The following is a 17,795-nucleotide window of genomic DNA, read 5'->3' on the forward strand; positions in this document are numbered from 1 at the left end:
GGAGCTCTTGTAAGGCAGGCCTGTTGGTGACAAAATCTCTCAGCATTTGCTTGTCTGTAAAGGATTTTATTTCTCCTTCACTTATGAAGCTTAGTTTGGCTGGATATGAAATTCTGGGTTGAAATTTTTTTTTTTTTTTTTTTTTTTGAGATGGGGTCTCTCTCTGTCGCCCAGACAGGATTGCAGTGGCCGGATCTCAGCTCACTGCAAGCTCCACCCCCCAGGTTCACGCCATTCTCTTGCCTCAGCCTCCCGTGTAGCTGGGACTACAGGTGCCCGCCACCTCGCCCAGCTAGTTTTTTGTATTTTTTAGTACAGACAGGGTTTCACCTTGTTAGCCAGGATGGTCTCGATCTCCTGACCTCGTGATCTGCCTGTCTCGGCCTCCCAGAGTGCTGGGATTACAGGCTTGAGCCACCGCGCCTGGCCAAAAATTTAAGAATATTGAATACTGGCCCCCACTTTCTTCTGGCTTGTAGTGTTTCTGCCGAGAGATCTGCTGTTAGTCTGATGGGCTTCGCTTTGTGGGTAACCCGACCTTTCTCTCTGGCTGCCCTTAACATTTTTTCCTTCATTTCGACTTTGGTGAATCTGACAATTATGTGTCTTGCAGTTGCTCTTCTTGAGGAGTATCTTTGTGGCATTCTCTGTATTTCCTGAATTTGAATGTTGGCCTGCTTTGCTAGGTTGAGGAAGTTCTCCTGGATGATATTCTGCAGAGTGTTTTCCAACTTGGTTCCATTTTCTCCATCACTTTCAGGTACACCAATCAGACATAGATTTGATCTTTTCACATAGTTCCATATTTCTTGGAGGCTTTGTTCATTTCTTTTTACTCTTTTTTCTCTAAACCTCTCTTCTTGCTTCATTTCATTCATTTGATCTTCAGTCACTGATACCCTTTCTTCCAGTTGATCAAATCAGCTACTGAAGCTTGTGCATGCGTCACACAGTGCTCGTGCCATGGTTTTCAGCTCCATCGGGTCATTTAAAGTCTTCTCTACACTGTTTATTCTAGTTAGCCATTCATCCAATCTTTTTTTCAAGGTTTTTAGCTTCTTTGCAATGGGTTCGAACATCCTCCTTCAGCTCGGAGAAGTTTGTTGTTAATGATCTTCTGAAGCCTTCTTATCTCAACTTATCAAAGTCATTTTCCATCCAGCTTTGTTCCGTTGCTGGCGAGGAGCTGCATTCCTCAGTTGGAAATGCAGAAATCGCCCATCTTCTGTGTCACTCACGCTGGGAGCTGTAGACTGGAGCTGTTCCTATTTGGCCATCTTGGAACCTCCCAAGTATATCTTTTCATTCTGATGTTTTGACGTCTGAGACCTGACTGTCCCTCCGAGGGCTGGCCAATTCCTAGAGACAGTAAATGACTCACCTGGGAACATACCTGTCATATGCACCCCAACCAACCCAGAGTTCCTAACCCCCAACAACCTCCTTTATCAAACTCATACATTCCCAGGCTACCATCTGCCTGCTGTAATTATCTGAGGACCAGTACCAGATAGCAAGGGACAGCCCCTATGCCAGAGAGCTGGCTGAATTATTCAAACTAGACAATTCTAAATCTCCTTAGATTGCTTACTCTGCCTTGCCTGTATTCCTTCTATGAAAACCACAATACGGCCTCTTGCCTGTGCTCCCTGCCTTCTGCCTCCTGGAGGTTGGTGCGCCCCCGTGTGGCCCTGCATGGTGTGGCATGCCTCCTTCTCTTGGGAACTGTAACAAATGATCTTTTCATTGCCAGCTGTCTCCTGATCTGTTGGCCTCACCACAGCTGAATAATAAGAAGACCTGCATTTTAAAACACTGTGTTGTTGATTTTTTTTTTTTTTTTTTTAGGGAGCTGAGTAATTTTTTGGCAAGGTAAAATCTACATATAGTGAATTGCACAGATCTTAAGTGTACAGTTCAATGAGTTTTGACAAATCCATAATCCATACAACCAACCCAGAGTGAGAACATTTTCATCACCCAAGAAATTCCTTCATGTCCTCTTCAATTGGTCTTTTAAGCTCCACTGTTTGGCATTCTTTCCAGTGAGAAGTCCAAACAGTCTTAGAACAAAATGGCTGCCTGTGTGATTCTCAGGAGTCAAACTCTCAAAAAAGCCAGTGGCAGTCTTTGCTGAAGTTTCTAGAAAACTCAGAACTAGGACTCCTGTCAAAACTAGGACACCTTTTGCCTCAAAGGGCCCAGAGAAGTCCCAGAGCAAGAACGTGTCTTAAACAAGAGTACTATGGAATGAAAGGAAAGTCAGAAAGAGTTTTTCCTTGTGATACAGGGTGAGACGTCACTCAGAGGCTTCCCCTAAAAAGCCCACGTCGCCAGTTGGAATTGATCTCCCTTGCTCATATTCTCTTAGAACTTTGCTTAGAAGCACATAATCTTTGTCCTGGCAAAGATTATAGAGGTCATCCCTTACAAAATAACCTAATTCAAAATCAGGAAAATGACTTTTTGGATGAACTTTTATCTTTCTTTTATAAAATGGAGATGCAAAGATTCAAGTGTCATTTTTACTTTGGCTGCCAGGAAACTCAGCTAAATCCAGTACTTACATCAAACCATGAATTCATCTCAGATATCTGATAACATCTATTTCTCTACTCTTTTTACCTAGTTTTTTTTTTTTTCCAATTTCAATTTTAATTGTCTTGTTTTATACATTTATTTTTTTGTAAGCTGCCTGAAAAGTTCTTGCCCTTTTATAACACCTATGGTGCATTGGACTTATTTATGTATATACCTGTCTTCCTTTGTCTTCCACAGCTTAACAAAATGCATTGCTTAATGAAGGGTATAATAAATATGTTAAAAATCCAATTGAATATGATCAGAAGAGATCTTCTTCTAGATTTTACCCTTTTTCCTTCTTTAAAAAATATTCTCTGAAGGGGATGACCATAGGGAAGGTCAGCCATGATGTAGGAGCAGGTAGAATTGGCAGGACCCTCCCCCACACCATCCCAGGCTCCCCCTCAGGAGCGCCCATGCACCTGGGACCTACCTCTTTTGCGGGCTTTCTCTTTTGGTGGGTGTTGGATGTGGTAATGAATCTCCACTGGGAAGATGAAGAGCTCTGTTGGGGGCTCATTGGCTTTAAATTGGCTCTTCAGGGGCTCCAAGACTCTGGGTGGTTCTTCTGAGATAGGAGGTAATTTCAAAGCCTTTGGTGCCTGGAGAAAATTTAAAAACAAAACGAACATGGCAGGTATCCAAACCCTGCTGCCTGCAGGGGCAAACGATACTGTCTCTTATTGTATCTCTTGCACCAGGAGCTGCTGAGAGAGGTAAGCTAATCCAGCTGGGAGCCAGTATCCGACTTCAGTGGTACCACTTGGTCTCCTGGGATCCAGAATATGCCCCCATTAATCCTGCCTGTGATTCCTCTGAGAATTATAAACATGCTCAGTTTAAGAGCCTTTGAGAGGATATATAGTCTTTCTTTTTCTTGCAGCTGGAAAAACTGAGCCAGACTAATATGACATATCTGAGATCTCTTTGAACTGATTGGGAGAAATCTCAGCATATGTTGTTAAGGGAAAAAGCAAAGTACAGAACATTGTTTGAGCAAGCTTTCCACTAAGAAGGGGCAGGAAATAGCATTTGTGATTGCTGACCTTATCTAAGCTAAGCCACAATTTCTTCCTCTGTAAAATAAGAGTAATCATACTATCTAATCATAAGGTTGTTGTAAGAATTAAATGAGCTAATATATGCAATTATAATAGTGTTTGAAACTAGGATTATTTCCATATTTCTTTGAGAGTAGACTTTCTTCTCATTAGCATTTATCTAGCCACTAGCAGAAAAAATGGGAGCTTTTTCATGCTTATGTAATATGAACATAGCTGAAAAAGAATCATTGTGTGGCAGAATCAGCAACTGATTTTGTCCAGTTTTTTTCTGTCCCCCAAAAAGTGTGTGTGTGTGTGTGTGTGTGTGTATGTGTATGTGTATGTGTGTGTGTATGAGAGATTCACTGGGGGTAGTAGAGCCTCCTGTTTCTAATTATTCAGAGGTTGCTGAAAATTTCTCCTTTTAGTTTGCAACTTTTAACATAGGAACTTGGCTCTGTGAAATGTATACATGTGCTGGTTTCAGGAGTTTAGTTTCATAGGAGGAAAAAGAAAAGCATTAGGCCTGCTGTTTGCTCCTGGTCCAAAGAAATCTGGGAAGTCAGACACCCTTCTAGTGTCTCCTTTTTAGTACTCAAAAAGAAAAAAAAAGATCAGAAGCATACATAAGGAACCTGTGTATTTAGAGTTGATTGAGGAAGGAAATTCAACCAAATCTTTGCAGGGTAATATTTATAATTTCGAGACATTAAGAAAATGATAAACCAAACACATGCACATAGAATCTTTATGTTCCTGGAAACCTTCACTGTCCAGGTGCCGGCTGCCCACACCAATGCCCTGTTTTGAATACTGACCGTGTGCATTTTGTTTGACAAGGTTTACATTGAGAAATCAATGTGGACACAAATGATTTGTGTGAGGTATGGCTGACAAGCCAAGATTTAATTTTTTTACCCTAATTAAAAATTTACACAGAGTTTTAATATGGTGGAAAATATTGCTTTGCTCTGTGAAACCACATACATGGGCAGAGGGAAGGGACTCCTTTCCTCTGGGCCTGGCTCAGTTCTGAGCGGACCCAGGAGCAAAGTTGAGGGCTTTCCTTAGGCCTGTGGTGAGCTTGGCAGGTCAGGCCTGCTGTTCACTCCTGCACCAAAGGAACCTGGGAAGACAGAAGCCCTTCTGGTGTGGATGGAAAGGTTTAGATCAACTCAGACACAGGAAATCTGAAAAAATCTTGAACAGACTGTAAACAACCTCCTTCACTGGCAGCAGGACCACCTGGAGTGCCCATGGCTGCTCGAGGAACACTTCAGATGACACGAATCCCTACAATTAATCAACATCTCTGTAGATCACAGTCAGATACAACGTACTTTCCTAAAAGTGCTTCATCTTTTCTACCAGCCCTGTAAGGTTGATGTTGTTATCTGTATACACAGATAAAGTCATTGTGCTCAGAGTGTGTGAGTGACCTGCTCATGTTCCCATGGCTACTCCGGGCAGAACATCCTGGGGCCCTTGCTTGTCCCCATTCATCACTGGTGCTTCCAAACACTGAAGAAAGGCCCACATAGAACTGCAAGGCAGGACCAGGCCAGAGACAGCCAAGGGCATCTCTAATAAAGAAGGTGTATTTGGCTCCCAAAGGAGGTGGATAGACTTGCAAAATTTCCCCTACATTTTCAAAGGCGATAGACCCTCAGTGGAGCCAAACTGTTGCTGGATTCAAGATCTCCAGCATCTTGAATCTGAAGTGGGTTTACTGCTTACAAACTCAAATTCTGTTCTTTAAAACGTTTACAGATAATCCCTTGCCCCTTAAGAAATCAAAGAATTCTGTCGCTGTCAGGGAGTGTGGTAATAACACATGCTTTAAGGTAGAATTGGTGGCAGCTGAAATTCCTTGCCCTTCACAATTTTCAATCTTTAGTAAATTACTACAGTTCTATTCCAGCTCCACCTGGTTAGCTCAGACGCTAGAGAGGCCAGTTCTCTTCTGAGACATCCTTCTGAGTCACCTTATTTCTAGATTGGGATTAATCTCCCTCTCTTCCCTCCTCTCTCTCTCTTTCTCCTGCGTGCAGAAACATACATATACACACAACCTTTTTCTTCTTCACTTCCCCAGGGGTGATTATTCCGGAGCCAGTGGCAGATGCTACAGGAGGGAAGAGGCATCTTTCAGCAGGAAGCGCCTGTAACAAGTGGCCACTTCTGGCCTTGTGGAGTTTCACATTCCTTTGTTTATCTTTAAAAACAGGATGAGAATGAGAATATATTAATTGCAGGTATGGGGATGAACAGTTGAGTTTTGACCTTTATCATATTGTGGTTAATGGGGAGAATGGCAGGAAGTGTGCTGGGGCACTGGGACAGCCCTAGCCTTGGGGGAGGGAGGTTCAGAGACCCCCAGTCTCCTGATCTGGGTTGAGGTCTTGCTGGCTAAGTCAGGCGGTAAAGAGAATGATAACGATAATAATTAATATGTATTGAGCTCTAAATATGGGGAAAGAATTATGTAGAATATTTCATGTACATTAACTCAATTTACACAATAGACTTATGGGGTTATTATTATCCCCATTCTACAGATGAGAAAACTGAGCATTAGCAATATTGGTTAATATGCCCAAGATCACAGCTGTAAGTGGGGATAACTTGAGCCCAGACAGTATGACTTCCGAATGCATGCAGCTAAGCACTAGGCAAAGAGGCACCTGTCAGAGTCTCATTCCCATGTCCAGTTAGATTCTGGCTTTTATTTTCTAAGGTGAGTGGCACAAAGAAGTGATGTTTGGCATGCCTCAGTGTCCTTAAATGAACTCTGCATGACTGGGTTTACCCAGATCAGTGAGCAAGACATTTGGCTTCTTACCACTGAGATCTGCCTTCCTATTAGGGAAAGTGCCTCCACAGAATGTAATGTGGGATTTGTCACTTGGGAGACAAGAGTAATCGATGTGGCCATGCCCAAAGGCCTTCCTGGAGGTTTGCTGTGTCTTTTCATTGTATCTTTCCTTTGAAGCATATAAACGAAGGTGATTCTCTATTGACGTGTCCTAGGGAACGACAAATACACATTCCTGTAAACAGGCTGTTGTAAAGGGGCAGAGCAGGTTTCTTTAACAGCCCTCGTGGTTAGGCTTGTGGTTTCAAGTATGAAATTTCCTTTGCAGGTTGGGAAGAAAAATAAGGTTATAACAGCAAGCTCTCTAATGCTGTTTATTACAATAAAACATTTTATTGTTGTTGATAGAAAGAATGATACTTAGCCATGCCTGACATATAGTGCTGTCTTGTGAAAAAAATCACAAGATTTTGATTCAAGATCAAAATGAAGTGCTAGTATTGGTGTCTTTATCCATTATGAAATGTTTCTCAGGCTGAACACAGTGGCTCACACCTGTAATCCTAGCACTTTGGGAGGCCTAGGGAGGAGGATTGCTTGAGCTCAGGAGTTTGAGACCAGCCTGGGCAACATAGCAAGACCCAATCTCTGCAAAAAAATTTAAAAAATTAGCCAGGCATGGTGGCACACACTTGTAGTCCCAGCTACTTAGGGGGCTGAGGCAAGAGGATTGCTTGAGCCCAGGAGGTCAAGGCTGTAGTGAGCTGTGGTAGTGCCTCTGCACTCCAACCTTGGCAACAGAGCAAGATCGTGTCCCTTCCCTACCACCCCCTAAAAATAAAGGTCTCTCCCCACTGCCCTTCCACTCTGTGACTCTTCTCCCCCTTTCCTCTTCTCCTTGGTGTATGACCTTCTTGTAAGTCAAATGAGTTTATTCAGGACGGGAGCAGACGTTGTCTATGTTGCTCTGAACAATTGTTATCTTGTACACACACACACACACACACACACACACGGCCTTAGAGTTTAGAAAGTGTTTCTACACTGTAACTCATTTAATCCTCACAGTAACCTTGTGAGACATATGATAATAGCTCCATTTTATAGAAGAGGTGAATTCAGGCTCAAAGTTAGTTAACGATTCTTGGACAGGCTCATCATAACTAGCAAAAAGCAGGACCAAACCAAGGCTTTTCTGAGTCTAAGGCAATAGCTATTTTCTAAACAAGATTAACAGCTGCCAAGATGAGCAAAGAGTCAGGGGAGAATCTGTGGTTACCTAAGTTTGGAAAACCCAGAGTTTAACAAAGTTAAGCTGGTGACTATGTTATAGAACTTCTTGAAGTTCTCTGTATCTATGCATGTGACTTTCCAGGAGGAGAAGGCATGCAGAACTTCCCCAATGTATTTGCCTATGAAACTCTTATTTATTTATTTAGAGGCAGGGTTTTGCTCTGTTGCCTAGGCTGGAGTGCAATGGTGCGATCTTGGCTTACTACAACCTCCTCCTCCCAGGTTCAAGCGATTCTCCTGCCTCAGCCTCCCAAGTAACTGGGATTTCAGTGCCCGCCACCATGCTTGGCTAATTTTTGTATTTTTAGTAGAGACGGGGTTTTGCCATGTTGGCCACGCTGATCTCGAACTCCTGGCCTCAGTTGATCCACCTGCCTCGGTCTCCCAAAGTGCTGGGATTACAGGCGTGAGCCACTGCACCCAGCCAAAATTTTGTTAAATGGAGCATCTTGCAATGCTAGAGTTCTATATGTGACAGTTCGGGGAAATGGTGGTCAAAAGGGTCAAAGTATTCTTCCCTTCTGTGGAGGTATTAAGAAATGGCAAAGGGAGAGAGAATCCTCTCTGTGGTCAAGAACAATGACAGAGGAGAGCACATTAGAAGTGGTACCTCTGGCCAGGCTCGATGGCTCATGCCTGTAATCCTAGCACTTTGGGAGGCTGAGGCCGGCAGATTGCCTGAGCTCAGGAGTTCGAGACCAGCCTGGGCAACATGGTGAAACCCCATCTCTACTAAAATACAAAAAAGTAGCCAGGCCTGGTGGTACTTACCTGTAGTCCCAGCTACTCAGGAGGCTGAGGCAGGAGAAATGCTTGAACCTGAGAGGTGGAGGTTGCAGTGAGCCAAAATCATGCCATTGCACTCCAACCTGGGTGACAGAGTGAGACTCCATCTAGGGAGGAAAAAAAAGAAAAAAAGAAATGGTACCTCTGCCTGCGTTTCGTCTTCCTGCCAGGGCTGCTTCCTGAGTGGTGGCAAGCGAGTCCCCTGACTGCCATGGTTCTTGGCTAGAGGGCCCTGGTCCACATGTCCAGCAGCTCCATCTTCCCCTTCATCCAGGCCCTGTTGACCTGCCAAGGTGAACAATGGGTCAGCTTGTCACCCCGGAAATGGACGCGGTGTTCTTGCTGCCTCCAAACTGCCTCCCTTCTTGCTTCTCTGAGTAAAGGTGCTCAAGGCCCTCCCTTGCTCCCCCTCCTCCCTTATTCTGTATTTCTGATAGTGCCTCCTTGGAAGTGGCAGCCAGGTCTGTGGAAACAGAGTTGCACTAGCAGTCAGGAGGCTCAGGGTTGAGTCTTCATTTCTTGGACACAGTTTCCCCATCTGTAAAATGGGGATACGGATTTCTTGCCCTCACTTCCTTGTAGAGTTATCTGGAGCTCAAATAAGATAATGAATGTGACAGCCCTTTGTAAACTGTGAGAGATTAGTGGATGACAGTGGTGTTCTTATGGTGGCGTGACCTGCAGCCTGCTCTGTTGTCATGGAGGTGCTCAGCCTGAAGCAAGCTCTTGGGATTCCTGGGCTGTCTCCTGGCTCTTTACTTGTAGAAAAGCCTCTGCCAAATGCAATGAGGTGAGACTGCTGTTTAGCTCTCTGAACTTATACTGTCTGCAACCCTCAGGAAGGATCTGAGTCAATAGACGACTCCAACATAGTTAACAAATCTTTCATCAATGGTTTAAGGGGTCCTGCAGCTGTTTTCATCACTTTCTCAAGGTAGATTTATTGCTGAAACAGTCTGGCAAAGCTTTCTCGTTTGGAGCCAAGCTTTAGCAATACCTTTATTCCCAGCATGCGGCTCCATGGAACAATGCGGGGTTGTCTTTCAACTAGGGGCTCTGGAAGGCTTCGGGGGCCTGTGTGTGATGGATCACAAGACTTCTGGGAGCTGCTTCTCCTCCTGCCTCCAGCCAGCCTCACCTTCCCTCTCTGCTCCCGTTCATTATTTCCATCCTTGGTGTCACTGGGCCAAGAGTCAATCGCCCACAGGTGGGGCTACTCCCTCCCTCCAGCTCTCCTTCCTTTGCCCAATGGCTCCTGAAGGCCGTGCTGGATGTGAACTGAGGCTGAGAGTTGGTGGAAGAAATACAGGCTCAGGCTCAGGTTCAGGTTCAGAGGGTCTGCTCTGGTTTCAGTGGCCCAGGGAAATCTGATGGACTGGGGACTCATTAATATGAGGTGACCCGGGGCTACATTAGGCCTGCTCCTGAGAGGACCTCAACTCCATATAGAGTGCAGCACTAAAGACCTTTGGGGATATTCTAGAATGATCCCTTGTAGAATGATTCCTTGGGGTCAAACCAGACACTAACTAGGTCCATCTTTTCTGGTCAGATTCACCTGGAACCAAATGCATTTCCGAGGGTGGAGGAAGTGAAACTCTAGCCAAATGGCCACTTACCTACTAAATAGTTTTTTTTTTGGGGGGGGGGGCGGCGCAGGGGATGTAGTCTCACTCTGTTGCCCAGGCTGGAGTGCAGTGGTGTTATCTTGGCTCACTGCAACCTCCACCTCCCAGGTTCAAGTGATTCTCCTGCCTCAGCCTCCCGAGTAGCTGGGATCATAGGCATGCACCACCACACCCAGCTAATTTTTGTATTTTCAGTAGAGACGGGGGTTTCACCATGTTGGCCAGAGTGGTCTCAAACTGCTGACCTCAAGTGATCCACCTGCCTCAGTCTCCCAAAGTGTTGGGATTACAGGCGTGAGCCACTGCGCCCAGTCTGAACAGTCTTACACATTGGGTATCTAAGTTGGGGTAGGGGGCATTGTGAGTAGGGGGAACAGAGAGACAATTTTCCCTTTGGTGATATCCCAGGTGAGTTTGAATGTGTGATTCAGTCAATGCGAGGGGAAACAGAATTTTTTTTCTTAGTAAACATCATCATCTGATTCATTTATTTGTGCTTAATAGAAACAGGTTTGCAAGTAAAGTATTGGAAGCTTCAGTTGTTGAAAGGAGACCACAAAACTTCGTCTCTCTGGATCTCAGATGTGGATTCAGATAATCCAGATAATGTGCCTTGGAGTAGCTCTGTCCTCTCCTGTTATTTTTCGCAAACAACCAGGGAGGAAGGAATGCAGACCCCAGTATTTGCATTTTACGTATGCACAAACTGAAGATGCAGAGAGCATAAGTGACTTAGCCAACATCACATTGTTGGAGACCTGGGTTTTGCAGCTGGGACTTTTGGTACTTCTTCAGATACAGTGTTGGGCAAAGAGAGGGAAACCAGTGGAAGATAAGGTTCAAACAAATGAAAACATCAGTCAGGGTTCAAGTTACAGCCACTGAACTATTTTTGCTTCTTTTAAAATAGATTTTTTTGGCCACTGTGATCATGGGCAATTGGGCATTCCAATTAGTAATTATGCTTAGAACACAAGCTAAGGAGGTATAATGAACATTTACTGAGCACATAGTATGTGCCCGCTTCTAGTACTACAGTATCTCATTTAATTCCCACATGCAACCCTGTGAGATAAAGATGGGTATGGTCATCTCCATTTTATAAATGAGAAAACCGAGGCCCAGAGTGGCTACATGGCTTGGAATCAGTGCTAATGGCCACATGTTTAATCACTATTTGATACAGCCTCTTTGTTTTCTGCCTGATTGTGACAGCTCCTTAGCATATGGCATCAATTAGGAAAGACTTTATCCCTCAGGTGTGCAGTGTTACTCCAGCCATAAAATGAAAGCCCTGAGGCTGAAAGCGGTGACTGATACCTGTAATCCCAGCACTTTGGGAGGCAAAGGTGGGAGGATCACTTCAGAACAGGAGTTTGAAACCAGCCTGGGCAACATGGTGAAACCCCATCTCTACAAAAAAATACAAAAATTAGCTGGGAGTGGTGGTGTGCTCCTACAGTTCCAGCTGCTTAGGAGGCTAAGTGGGAGGATCGCTTGAGCCCAGGAATTCAAGGCTGCAGTGAGCCGTAATCACACGGCTGCACTTCAGCTTGGGTGACAGAACAGGAGCAAGACCTTGTCTCTAAAAAAAAATAAAAAATAGAATAAAATAAAAAAGAAAAGAAAAAGAAAAAAAAGACTCAAGTGAGATGTGTGGTTGGTTGAACTATGTAATGGCCTCAGGCTCTGAGAACCTGCCATGTTCTTCTCCATTCATTCGATAAACCAGATTCTCTACTTATCCTGACCAGATCATTTCCCCAAAGATGGGGGTTGGTCAGCCACTGCCACTGTTTCTGGAAAATTTCATTATACAAATTTTAGAGGCAGGGTCTCACTTTGCCACCCAGGCTGGAGTGCAGTGGTGCCATCATAGCTCACTACAGCCTTGAATTCCTGAGCTCAAGTGATCCTCCTGTCTCAACCTCCCAAGTAGCTGGGACTACAGGCATGTGCCACCACGCCCAGCTTAAATTTTAAATTTTTTGTAGAGACAGGGTCTCACTATGTTGCCCAGGCTGGTCTCAAACTCCTAGCCTCAAGCAATCCTCCCTCCTTGGCCTCCCAAAATGTTGGGATTACAGGAATGAGCCACTGAGTCTGGCCAAAAATCTTATTTTGGGCTCTTGTTCTTTTATTTTCTCTAGAACTCTGCTACCAGCCAAGGCTCTTGTCTTTGCCCATCACTGCTACTCAGTTGTCTTTTCACATCTCCCTTACCAAAGGCAACTTCTGGCTCTTTTAATGCTTCAAGTTCCATAGAATAATATTGACAGGGTCAATCCCCACACTACTAAACAGTTTACAGATGGCTTGCAATACTTTTCTGTATAGCCACGATGTAGATCTTATTGTGCCCATTACAGAGATGAGCAAATAGAAGCTCAAAGAGGTTAAATGACTTGCTTAAGATCTTACATTAGTAAGTGAGAGAACAGCCACTTCGATACACATTTCTGGCTCCAAATCCTAGATATATATTTCACATTATATTGCCACAAAAATCACAGGATTAAGGAATATAAGAGTGGAACAGATCTAAGAAATCATCTAAAATCTAGAGTCTAGACCTACATTGCCACACACAGTAGCCACCAGCTGCATGTGGTTATTTAGATATAAATTAATTAATGTAATATAAAATAAAAAGCTCAGTTTCACTGTTGTACTACTACATTTCAAGGGCTCAGTAGCCACATGTGGCTAATGGCCACTTTATTGGACAGCCCATAGGGAACATTCCATCACTGTGAAATGTGTTATTGGACAGTGCTGGTCTGCACTAACCTCTCATTTTACAGATTGAGGACTATACAACCCAGAATCCCAAGACCTTGTTTTGGGAAATGCCATTTTAAGATGTTAACAATTCAAATATCTGAGAACCGGTCATAGAATCAACCTGCAAATCAACATGTACCTTGTTCAAAAGATTTTCCTTGTTGAATCCAAAATGAAGGGAAGACAGGCAGGAGATGGTATTTTGGGGGTACACCTGAAAGATCTTGTTGTGGCCTGAGCTTCTTTGGTACATTAAGTTGACTGTCCTGGAGCAGCACAGAATCCTTGATGTATCCTGAAGAGCACATCAGGGGATATTGATAGAAACAGTGGTCACCAACTTCAAGTTCTCAGCGGTAACTACAAGGTTCCTCACTGGCACTAGTCTTGGCTTTGGACATTGCCCATTAGGGAAGACAATCAGAAGATGAGGGAGATTAAAAAGTCAGATAGAACCCATAGAGGGCTTGTCTATCCAGTGCCTTAGGTGCTTCTGGTTCTGTGCTACATGTGTACTTCCTCCATCCCATAATTCCCAAGAAATGAGTCTCCCTGGTGGAAGGAACATGGCTGCTTCTTTGGGACAAAAAGCTCCTTCTGCCTCAGGAGGAGATCCAGTGGTAGTGGATGTATCCTATTTGCTTCTGTAGGCCCCATGGTCAGCAGCCTCCTCAATCCATCATTCTATAAGTATTTATTGAGGGCTTCCCTATGGGCTCACCCCTCAGCTAGTCAGTGAAGTAGATACAATGGAACCAAACTTGGGCCCTTTTAAAAGGCACTCAATAGTCTATTGGAGAGACAGAGCTCTCTTGTGTTCTGTATGGCTCTGAGTGTCAGTGTAATATAAGGTCAGAAAACAAGGAATTCAATATTGACTGGAGTTTTCAGCAAAGACTTTGTAGAAGGTGTGAGCTTGAAGGGTGGGGAGGATTAATCATAGGGGTGTAAAGAAGTCCCAGAGAATATATACATTAGTGTCACAAAGTGGGGAGTTCTGAGATGTGCAGGAAGAGGGTGGTGGGGCCACGGGACTGATGGGCTCACACCAGATTCTTGCCATTGTGCCTCCAGCTTGAGGGTCTCACCTTCAAGAGGGGCTTTGGCAAGAAATTATGGCAAGGAGCTCAAGAATGCATTTGTGTGTGTGTGTGTATCTTTCCTTAAACCGCATGTTTTAGCCATAGATTCCCATAGAGGACTCGGAGACTTTTTTTGAGGTTAAGAGGGTCCTTCATTCTGGGGAATGTTGCACCTAGTCTATAGGAGAGTGGCCTGCTCTGCCCTTTGCCCCACCCATGAGAAGCACTTCTTTGGTTAAGTGGCTCTTTCTCAAAAGTGTCAAATAACTGGAACTGCCTATAACTGTGGAAGTGCCCTGAGAGTAAAACCAATGACTGGATGAGCCCACAACTTTCATTTTGCTTCAAGTCACCACTTATTGGGGGAGTGAATTGCTTTCTCTTCTTCCTCAGGGTAAACTTATAAAGCAGGAAGAAAGTCAGTCTTTCTCTGTTCCTGGCTGTTTCTTGTTGCTGAAGAAGTGACAAACAGCCGGGTGGGTACTGGCACATTCGCTGCTCACTCTTCTCATCCCAAATAGGCTTGCCAAATAAAATACAGGATGTCTAGTTAAGTTTGAATTTTGGATAAACAAGGAATACTTTTTTAGTAGAAGTACATCCCGAAGATTGCAAGTGTAACTGTTTATGCGTGTTGCAGGGGTGGGTATGCACGTGCTAAATCTGGCAACCCTAATCCCCAACCACTTCCCAGTTTTGTTTTCAAGCATTTACAGAGTGCATTTAGAGTCTGTTCATCAGAAGGGTGTACATCCCACTCCTAATGGATTATGCTGAAGAGCCGCCATTTTTAAGAGGAGGAGTCCTAACATTTCACTTTCGGGAGGACCTGGGATCACCTCAGATGGGGAACTAAGGAATGCTGGGAAGAATGTGGAACTGTGGGAGTGCAGGGTGGATCTGACTTCTGGTCCCAGCTCTGCTTTTGACTGAATGATCTTGGACAAATTACTTTGCCTCTCTGGGCTTCTTCTTCCTTATCTTGTAAAAGGTGGGGGTTGAACTGGAGGGTCTCTGAGTGGAGAAGATTGGGAAGAAAGTTCTGGCCTGGATATGGCACGTGAGGCTGCTGAGGGTGAGGGGTGGGAGTGAAGGCAGGACTTCAGGCCATTCTTCCCTCTGCAAATGCTTCAGAGGACAAAGGGCGGGAGCTGTGAAAGGTGTTTGTGGGCTACCAGGTGTGGGGACTTTGCTTTAACACAGAATTGGGCTTGAAATCCTGGTGTTTCAGGTCTTAAGGGAAAACACACTGTCACACCAGAATGGGAGGTGGGGCAGTTTGGGGTGTGCCCCCCTCCCATTTCCCACTGACCTGCGCACCAGAGCCTATACATGGCGTCTGGGGGCCAAGTCCGCAGGAGGCCTCGGAGGTATCTCTTGGCTGAATGTCCCGGCTGGATCTGCCGTTGGGCCTGGCTCTCCAGCTGGCTTCGGAAGTGGAGGTATGGTTGCCAGGCTCTGTCCTGCTGTCTCTGTGGGAACACCAGTCAGGAAACAGTACAGTTGCTAAACCGTGAACCACCCATTGATATAGGCTGGTTAGCACAGTCTTCATCAGTAACCCAGGAAACTCCCAGAAGGTGCCAGAAGGCACCAAAAACAGATGCCTTGGCTAATACACATAAACCAAGAGCCCTCAGAGCAAAGCTCTGAAAGGCCCCTGCAGGTTTGCAGTTGGAAGCAGAAGAAGAAATGACATATACCAGACTCCATCTTGAGATAGAGCGTTAGGAAAGGATAAAAACTTCAGAAGAAAACACATTACCTAGTTCAGCCTGTGGACATCATTTTAGTGTCTTCAAAAATGGCTCTGTACTGTAATGGGAAAGCCAGCTCACAGATCTGCATTGGCATTCAGTGTTTGTAATATGAATAATGGAACAGACAAATCATGTCTGTGTTCACGGGGCACCTGGCATTTTGAAAATATCTGGCTCTGATGCATTTCATTTAAGCTGGGGAGAATTTTTTGGGAACCTACCTGCCAAAGTCAGTGCCACTATGCAAGACATCATGGGGAATAAATATGGGTAATAACATCTTACAATTGACTAGGAATTTACATTATATAGAGAACTTTCACCTCATCTGTAATCCTATAAGGTGGACTGAGTTACTATAACCACTTAACTGATGTAGAAACTCTCAGAGGATGATTGCTTAGGCACAAGAATAGCAAATATGTGATATTTGTGTTGACATCTCTCACCCTCCCCAGTGTCCATGGCAGACATTCCTAATCAATCACAGAATTCTTGACTGCTGAACTGAAGGTGATCTCAGAATCCATTCTCTTCTTAAAAACATTTTTGAAACTGAGGCATAATTTATATAACATAGATTATACAGAGCTTGGATGTTCATTTGATAAATATTGACAATTGTATATACCTTTGTAACCACCACAGAAAACAAAATCCAGAACATTTTCATCCACTCAGGAAGTCCCTCATGCCACTTTTTAGTCAATATCCTCCTACCCACCAGGTAATTGCTATTCTGATTTCTAACACCGTGGACTATTTTATTCTGTTCTTGAACTTCATATGAATGGAAACAGACAACATATATTCTTGGATGCTCCACAAAAGTGATCCACACAGTGTGCCAGTGAGAACTGGCATGAGAGATGAAGCCCACTTAGTCCCCTTTGGCTAAGGAACTCTCCCAAGGCAACGATACAGCCTGGAAGGATAGAGGACAACTGTGTGGAGCCAGTTAGAAGTGGAGTTGGGCTTGAATCTAGGGTTTCAGAATCCACATCAGTGCAAAGCCTCTTGTTCTTCAACAACTGACCATCTCATCAAAGGACCAGGAGTTAGCACCATGAACCAGCTTGATATCAAAACAATAAATAAAGATGTTTTGAAGCAGGTGCCTCAGTGAGTGTCCCAGACTGTAAGAACTATCTTCTAGGGAGACCAGCATTTTCATACGTGTTAGGATGCAGTAAATCCTGACTCAACAGACTTGAACAATGAGGAAGAAAGTTTGTTGTCTCATGTAACAAAAAGACCAAAGGCTAGAGAATACCAGGGTTGGTTAATTCAGTGGCTCAATAGCTCTGGCATTCTGAAACTCATCCTGTAGGCACCAAATCTCTTTGCCCTTCAGAACAGTCTTTCATTTCAGTCTTATGGGCCTGCAGAGGCTGAACAATGGACACAGGGAAACATCAAGTGGGTCCAAAAAGCACAAGCCGAAGAGTGGGAAGCAGACAGCCTGTGAGAAAGCTTGGGAAAGAGCCTTGGATTTACGGCCAGAGCGCCTGGGCTCAAGGCCTGCTCTGCCTCAGGGGAACTTTATGATCTTGGGTGAGCTCTGGAACCTTCTGAACCTCTCTCTAAAATGGAGCTAAATCGTGGTAGAGGGAATGGAGAGTGCATGGGTTCTGGAATCAACTCGAGAGTCAGGTTTCACAGTGCCTGGCACATACTGGGGCTTCAATATTGTGGGGGAAATGAATAAATGAACAAATAGTTCCAATCCCAGCCCCACCATTTCTCAATCATGTAATTGTTATATAATTTCACCCATAATACTGACATAATACCTCCTTTTTGGTGTAAATGAAATAATGTAAGTGAACGGTGTCCCACTGAGCCAGCTTATAGTAAGGTGACAGGGTGCATCCTCTCACTCCCTGTCCGCCCTGCACTTGCGAAAGTGCTTTCTAATCTCTCAGAACTCCTAAAGGGAGCTGAGGAGAACACAGTGGAGACTGAGCAGAGGCTTTGCCTTAAGATGGGATTGATCTTGAGATCTTGCCCCATCCTTGGGC

General features: G+C 44.4%; 1 protein-coding gene across 2 annotated transcripts in view; it reads right to left on the reverse strand.

The window, feature by feature from the left end:
• KIAA2012 (KIAA2012 ortholog) overlaps positions 1–17,795 on the reverse strand; it is a 139,262-nt gene that overhangs the window by 103,791 nt on the left and 17,676 nt on the right. For both annotated transcript variants that reach the window (XM_033230683.1, XM_033230682.1), the window contains exons 3-8: positions 15,327–15,486; positions 13,072–13,227; positions 8,663–8,805; positions 6,469–6,652; positions 5,699–5,841; positions 3,017–3,185 (exon numbers count right to left, since the gene is read on the reverse strand). In XM_033230683.1, coding sequence (XP_033086574.1) covers positions 3,017–3,185; positions 5,699–5,841; positions 6,469–6,652; positions 8,663–8,805; positions 13,072–13,227; positions 15,327–15,486 — 955 coding nt within the window. The remainder of the gene's footprint in view (positions 1–3,016; positions 3,186–5,698; positions 5,842–6,468; positions 6,653–8,662; positions 8,806–13,071; positions 13,228–15,326; positions 15,487–17,795) is intronic.

Source organism: Trachypithecus francoisi, unplaced genomic scaffold (assembly GCF_009764315.1).
Source record: "Trachypithecus francoisi isolate TF-2019V2 unplaced genomic scaffold, Tfra_2.0 Lachesis_group13, whole genome shotgun sequence".
Classification (NCBI taxonomy): Eukaryota; Metazoa; Chordata; class Mammalia; order Primates; family Cercopithecidae; genus Trachypithecus; species Trachypithecus francoisi.